Source organism: Mus pahari, chromosome 5, assembly GCF_900095145.1.
Source record: "Mus pahari chromosome 5, PAHARI_EIJ_v1.1, whole genome shotgun sequence".
In the NCBI taxonomy this organism is placed as follows: domain Eukaryota; kingdom Metazoa; phylum Chordata; class Mammalia; order Rodentia; family Muridae; genus Mus; species Mus pahari.
In genome coordinates, this window is record NC_034594.1 from 67,348,483 (window position 1) to 67,356,392 (window position 7,910).

General features: G+C 49.3%; 1 protein-coding gene across 2 annotated transcripts in view; it reads right to left on the reverse strand.

Moving 5' to 3' along the window:
• Window positions 1–7,910, reverse strand: part of Asb18 (ankyrin repeat and SOCS box containing 18) — a 57,372-nt gene that overhangs the window by 16,259 nt on the left and 33,203 nt on the right. For both annotated transcript variants that reach the window (XM_021199157.2, XM_021199155.2), the window contains one exon: window positions 1,138–1,645. In XM_021199157.2, the coding sequence (XP_021054816.1) occupies window positions 1,138–1,645 (508 nt within the window). The remainder of the gene's footprint in view (window positions 1–1,137; window positions 1,646–7,910) is intronic.

The window sequence follows — 7,910 nt, forward strand, 5'->3', positions numbered from 1 at the left end:
TATATATGTGTATGTATGTATATATATATATATATATATATATATATATATATATATATATTTATATATTCTCAACCTGTGGGTCACAACCCCTTTGAAGAACCCTTTCCAAAGGGTCACAAATCAGATATCCTTCATATCAGATACTTACATTATTATTCATAACAGCAAAACTACAACTATGAATTTTATGGTTGGGGGTCACCACAGCCTGAGGAACTGTATTAAAGGACCATAGAGTCAGGAAGGTGGAGAACCACGGCTTTAGCGAATCCTGACTAATACTTGGGCCTGGATGACTAGGCTAGGCTGTCTGGTCGGCCTGTCTCTGCCTCTTCAGTGCTGGGACTGAAGGCATGAGCCACCAAAGCTGGGCGTTTATATGGATGCCAGGGATTCAAACCAGGGCGGTTCTCGTACTTTGCTGAAAGTATAACTGGTCTAGCCATTTCCTCAGCCCCTTGACGTCTTTGAACTTTTCGTACATCTACAACATTGTACTTCATCTGCATCTGCCTAGGGATTTTATTGTGGTTGCATTGTTTGTCTTTTTCCCCTCATGAGTCTATTATATGAATAACGACCTCACAGATGGGAAAGTGACAAGGTGAGTCCAGCAGAGTTTGCAAAGGCACAGCCAGGGCAAGGGGTGGAGGTCTCAACCCTGGGGTGACCAGAATAGGGCACCTCAGGTGAATTGCACAGCAGGGGTGAGGGGTTTGTGAAGGTGTAGAGTGCTCTCATTAACAAGGCGCTGAGCAGGTTGAGTGCCTTCGCTGCAGATCAAACGCCAGCTGTGACAAGAGACTCATTTTCATCTTTCTGAAAATTACACCAAAAGATGAGCTGCTGAAATACTCAGAGCTGGCGCTGTCATCGATGGCGCCACGGAAGCAAGAGTTCCCCGGGAGACTACTTCGAAAGGTGACACTCTGGAATATTTATCAACAGTATAGCCTCTTCATTTTTCTTTTGGCTAACCAGGAGGAGAATTTTAAGTCCTCGCCCCTCAAAGTAGGGTCCCAAGACCCGCAGCCTCCACCTCCAGACCCTCCCACGGCTGCCTGGGTCATCTCACTTTGTGAGCCTTGGCAGGTCCGGCATCTGCATGGCCAAGCTACCCCAGGGTCCCCTTACCTTGGGGAAGGCATCAGGCCACACGGACCGGGATCCGTGATTTAGAAGAGCCTGGACAGTGCGCTGCGGCGCTGTCGGGGGCGCATACGTGGCCGTCTGCAGCGCGTGCGCCAGCGGGGACGCGCCACCGTAGTCGAGCGCGCCCGCGTCGGCGCCGTGCCGCAGCAGGAGTGTGCACAAGCTGGGGCGTGCGTGGCCGCAGGCCTTGTGCAGCGGGCTCCGCTCGTCCTCGTCGCGCGCGTCTGCCGCCGCGCCACTGCGCAGAAGGAGCGCGCACAGGCGCAGGCAGCGCGCGTGCTCGTCGGGGCTCCGTGCCGCAGCTCCGCACGCTGCGCTCAGGGCCGTCTCACCGCGGCCGTTCCTAGCGTCCACACGCGCGCCAAGGCCCAGGTAGAGTTGCGCGTGCTCGTCCAGGCCGCATTGGGCCGCCACGTGCAGCGGTGTGTCTCGGCCAGGGCCACCCTCCAGCTGGACTGTCGCCCCATGCTCCAGCAGCACCTGAGCGCACCTGCGGGGAGGCCAGATCGGTCACCAGCGCTCCGGGCCAGCCGCGACCCGCCACCCACGGTGCAACCGGCCAGTGAGCTCCGGCCAAAGCCAGAACTTTGGAGCTCCAGGGCCAAGGCCACCCACTGCGGAGTGATCTCGTCACCAAATGAATAGGAACATTTCATAAGCACTTAGTCTTAGGATGAGAATGGCAATTGCGTGGTGCTATTTGGGAAGGTAATGTCCACATGACAGTGTTCCGTGAGCTGGTCACTCGGACTTGATCTGAACTTGGTCAAACTTGGAGGTTAAGGTCTAGAGAGAATCTCTTAGATCAGGCTACCCTATCTTTCCTGGAAAGGACTGGAAAGGAAGGGGCAAGGCAAGACTTATATTGGCCCAGTTTGGGGCTGGGTTGGGGCTTCATCCTTGCCTCAAGGACACTGACTTTCTCAGACAAGCACCAGAGTCTTTTTCATCCATCGGAAGAGTCACACAGAAGCACACCCAGGCCAACATATGGAGCTATGTCTGTTCCGATCCTTCCCTCCTTAAACAAACTGTACGCTTTGGCTGTGCCTGTTCCCAGTCAGTCTTCTAAGGTTTCTGAGTCCCATGGGAGATCACGGCTCTCCAACCCCCATCTCCCAGGAGGATAGAGTCTGCTGCTTTTAGGCTCACCAACTGGATTAAAGACTGCCTTTGACTCCAGACACCTCGCATCTCCCAGAAGAGCAGCTTCCTTAGCCGCTCTCCTGTCCCCTGAGAGCACTCCAGACCTCTCACCTTTCCTGGTGACTGTTGGACCACGTTGGATCTGGCAGCCCAGCCCCCTGGCAGGAAGCCAACCCAAGGGGTGGGAGAGTAGCTATAGACCCTCCCTCTTCCAGTGCTCCTAGCTTGTCTTCTGGGGGCTCTGATCCAGACTCCTACCCTTTCTGGATAATACTGTCTTTATACACCCCTGCAGCCTGCCTTACCAGCGCTCAGGTTAATTGTCTGTATTCTTCTCTGCCCCAGTGAGCCCTGAGGGCTTGGGTCCTTGGTTCCTTGATTTCTCCTTCCTTTTTGGCTTCTCTTTCTCAAGCAGTGCTGTGGTAACTGCCCTGTCCTCACTTTCCTATTTAGGAGAGGATGGACATCCCCATCTTTGGTTACCTGTTCCTCTCCACTTGGCCGCTCTGAACTCTGCTGGGGGAGGAGGACCCTCTCTGGAGCCTGACTGTGATCTCAGCTGATCCACCTGGATCATCACACAGCATCTGCACCCCTTCAGCCCTCCCACCCTTCTAGCCTTTTCCCTTCATGGACACATTGTTACCCACACCCAGTGACCTTGGTTAGTACCCTCTTTAGATATTCCAGCACTCTTGACTGTCACAGCTCACCAGCATCTGTTGGCCTCCACCCCTTTCCGTCCACTCTGGAGCTTACCTCAGATCCACTGAGAGTGTTTTTTCTTGCTGTCTCCAATAGGAACACCTGTTCCAGTGGCTGCCAGGGCAGGAACATTTGCTCCCTCTGTTTCCCCTATGTCTGCCCCTTCCAGTCATCTTAGCATCCCCAGGAGAGGCTCTATTGCTGCCCTTTATCTTTCTCTATCCTCTTCCCTCCTTCCCCACTGTGACTGACTAGCCTGGCCGGTGAGCGTCATTTGGACACCCTCTTCTCATCATTCCCACTGTCATTGCTTTTTTGTGAGACCCTCCCCTTATACTAGAATGTTCTGGAGTCTCCTAATTTGTCAGCTTACCAAGCTTCATGCAACCTAGAAAGGATCTCTGTGGTATGGCAAGTTGGTGGATCCACGCCTGTTAGGGCCCCCACCCTTTTCCCTGGGACACCAGTGTCACCTAGTCCAGCTCCACTGGGTATCAACAGCATCCCTTGCCAAAGCTCCTCCTGCTGGGTTTCAGTTCTCTCTGTTCAAGGATAGACCCTAGATCATCCCACAGTTGCGTGCCCCCATGCCTGCGTGTGCACTTTGCCCAGGGTCTCACTGGCATGGCCACCAACTTCCGATCTCCCTTTCGTCTTCCTCTGGGATGCCTTCCCCACACCACCAGGCTGAAGGGTTGTATTGCCTGTTGCTTTGTGAGTACATGATCGAGCCGGACACTCACCACAAAGCCTGTATCACCGCATTTCCCAAGAATGCTGGCATCTTTGTCTCTCATCTTAAAACTGTTGGTTCCTTGAGTGTGAAAAAAACGTGTCTGACTGTCGGGTGTAGTGCTTCGCCTAGCTCATTATCTGTATTCCCTAAAAGCCTGTTGAACGAATGCCTCTCGCTAACGACCATCTTTCAGCTCTCTCCTGCATGGCTGCTGTTTGCCCTATTATTTACTTAACTGGGGCTCTGATCCAGCTCATCCATCGAGGGTTTGGGGACTGACAGCCGCTGCCTGAAATGCATTTCTATTTCTTCCTAGGGACTCTCAGAACTTTTAATTCTCCCTTTGTGCTTCTCTTGCTCCACATCAGCAGTATCATGAGAAGTGGTCTGTCTTGGGTGAAAGATCTTTACAAACAACTACAGCGTGATGCGAAGCATCCTTTGGGAAGAAGGTATCCAGCCAAGAAAAGATGCAAATTTTACAATCAGAGCTATTTGCTCTGCTTCCTGCCTGGCTCTGAACGGTGCAGTGGGAGGTTAGAAATCAAGGGCTCTGTCTCATTTTGTCACCAAGTCTTGCAAACATTATAAACATTTTCTTCATTTTTTTTTTTAAAGCAGCACTGCCTCCAAAGGAAGCCTCCAGGAAGAGTCCTTGGTCTGATGGGCTAATGGCAGGCTGCTGTTTGCTATATAGGGACAAGATGGGGACACTGGCCCTCAGTCTGGAGGGTTGCAAATGTCCAGCCTTTCTGTTTTAATGAAGAGCTTTCATAGGCTAACCCTTGGTACTTTCTAATGCTGGGCAGTGGCTGAAGATGCAGACTCACAGGCTGGAGAGAGAAACCACAGGGCAAATTGGTGGGGGCATGTCTCTCTCAGCCCAGGTCAGGCGGTCATTAAAAATGAAGGCGTGGTAGTCTAGGTAGTGACACACACAGATCTGTCCCGTGGATGCATGGAACCATCAGTTTACAAAACGAAGACCGTACTGCCTTAAAAAGCCACCAGTTAAGAATATGTTTGAGGGGCTGGTGAGATGGCTCAGTGGGTAAGAGCACCCGACTGCTCTTCCGAAGGTCTGGAGTTCAAATCCCAGCAACCACATGGTGGCTCATAACCATCCGTAACAAGATCTGATGCCTTCTTCTGGGGTGTCTGAAGACAGCTACAGTGTACTTACATATAATAAATAAATAAATCTTAAAAAAAAAAGAATATGTTTGAGGAGCTCTTGGGCAAAGTGGGGTTACCCAAGTGACACCCAGCACAGTAGGGTGCTGTGCTCACCAGGGACTTTGATTTCTTCTCACTGGCTTATATTTTCAAAATTGCTAAGACAGGTTGGAGTAACACTTTGGTATAAGAACAACAGCCATCGCCATTAACCACAGAACTGACCCCCACCAGCCATAGCAACAGCTGGATTGTAAGAATGACACTTCTTTCCAAGCTTCCAGAACATGTTCAAAGTTTCCCTGGAGGCCTCTGATAGAAGCAGGGGTTTGGGAAAGGCAAAGATGACAGACAGTGATTGTGAGCAGGCGAGGAGACTAGAAGACGGTGGAGGATGGTAGAGAAACAAATGAAGCCCTTTCTGTATTCTATCCCAGGACTAAACCGGGTCTTAATCAACCTGTCGTTTCCATGCCACGTTTGCGGTTGTGGTGTTTTCTGTGGAAACTACCCAGCTGGAGAGATGGCTCAGTGGTCAAGAGTGCTGGCTGCAATTCTAGAAGACCTGGGCTCAATTGTACCCACATGGCAGCTCAAAACATCTGTAACTCCAGTTCTCTGGAGGAATCTGATGCTCTCTTCTGCCCTCCTCAGGCACCAGGTACAAACACCATACATAGACAAAACACCCACATGCATAAAATAAAAGCCAATGGTTGGTGGGGCTGTTTGGGGGACATTGTGGGAGTTTTAGGAGGTGGATGGAGGTGTCATCCCACTTTCCCTCTATCACTTATATTTTGAGACAGGGTCTCACTAAAGGGGGATCTCACCCATTGACTGGGTTGTCTGTCAAGTGAGCTGTCGGGATCTACTCATTTCTGAGGTTGATCCTCATGCTGAGATTACAGGCACATGACACTACATCTGACTTTTATATGGGTGATAGTGAGCCTAACTTAGGCCCTGGTGCTTGTGGGGAAAACATTTCCCCCACTGATCCATCTCCCCTGAACACTAAGCTTTTAAAACATAATTAATTGATCAATCCCATGCCTGAAACTGCTCAGGTGGCCAGGAACCTGAGACTTTTATTTATTTTTCTATTTTTATTGGTTATTTTATTTATTTACATTTCAAATGTTATCCCCCTTTCTGGTTTCTCCTCTGCAACCTCCCTATCCCTTCCCCCTCCCCCCAAGAACCTGAGACTTGATAGGCTATGGACCTAGGGGAAAACCAAATACTATTATTGTTCTACTAAAGAAATATAGCAACAAGTGACTCCTAATAACATTCTCTTATGCCAATAAGAGAATGATGGCTCAGTCATCATCAGTGATGCTTCCTCCTGCAATAGATAGGAACAGATACAGAGAACAGAACTGGACAATGTGGAGAGAGAGAGAGAGAGAGAGAGAGAGAGAGAGAGAGAGAGAGAGAGAGAGAGAGACCTTGGAACACAGAGTCCTGAGTAGGATGTCTCTAGCAAGCCTCTCCCCTCAGGCCTCAGGGAGCTTTTCTAAAGAGGAAGCAGAAAGACTGTTGAGTCTGTTGGGATAGAAGACACCAAGGACACAGTGCCTTCCATATGCAACAGGACTGACAACCTGTGAACTCGAGACTGTGGCAACGGGCACGGAGACTGCACAGGTGCAAGCCAGATGGGGTCCCAGCACTGAGAACTGGACATGAGCATCCATCCCTAGCCAAGGAGCCATCTCAAACTGATAACTTCATGTAAAGGAAAACTTAGTTTTCTACAATGGAGCCTTACTGGGCATAGAAGCTACACTTAAGGACAGGCTCTGCCTACAGCAGTAGGTGGCCAACTCAAAATGAATGCAACAGCATTTGGGGAGATTTTTTTTTCACTTTACTGGTCTTTTGTTTATGTGTTATAGTTTCTTATTTTGTGTATTTTAATAGTTATTTATTTATTTTAAGTATATAAGTACATTGTAGCTGTATTCAGACACATCAGACAGAAGAGGGCATCTGATGGTTGTGAGCCACCATGTGGCTGCTGGGAATTGAACTCAGGATCTCTGGAAGAGCATTCAGTGCTCTAACTGTTACACCATCTCTCCAGTCCCCCTGATTTTGTGTTTTTATGGGTTTTCTCTGTGGGCATGTGTTTCTGCCTGTGCTTTTTCTTCTCGTGCTTTTTCTTTTCTTTCTTTTCTCTTTTCTGTTTGTTTTTATTATATTCTTGTTTGGAGAGAGAGAGAGAAAGAGAGAGAGAGAGAGAGAGAGAGAGAGAGAGAGAGAGAGAGAGAATGGATTTGGATGGGTCAGGAGGTGTGGAGAGGATCTGGGAGGAGATGGGGAGGGGAACCATGATCAGAACATATTGTGTGATTAAAAAACTTATTTTCAATAAAAAATTGATGAATTAATTCATTCAAAAACACATGCTCTTTGGAGACATGCTGCAATGTGTTTCTTGGCACAGGACATTGTAGGACTCCTGGGCATAGGGAAAGGTAGCCTGCCCTGTGGCCTCTGGCTGTGGGACAGGCACAGGGACCGATTCTCAGTTTTCATCAACCCTCCGAGGTGGACTCATTCTCCCTAGGGTGTGGTGTCCAGTCAGCTTCCGGGTGTGAGCAGTGGTCTAAAGTACAGACACAGGGGACACGATGGTGGCTCAGGTCAATGCAGGATGCTTGAGTGCGAATGTCAGTAACCATGGATACAGAGATTCCACAATGCCTGACAAGCAGTGGGGTAAGGGGGGTGGGGGAAGGAAGAGCTACCAAGGCCAAATTCATGATAAAAAAGTCACCTTTTACTAATATCCAATATATACAAAGAGCTCAAGAAACTGGACTCCAGAAACTCAAAAAAAAAAACCCATTAAAAATGGAGTACAGAGCTAAATAAAGAATTCTCAACTGAGGAATATCGAATGGTTGAGAAACACCTGAAAAAATGTTCAGGGCTGGTGAGATGGCTCAGTGGGTAAGAGCACCCGACTGCTCTTCCGAAG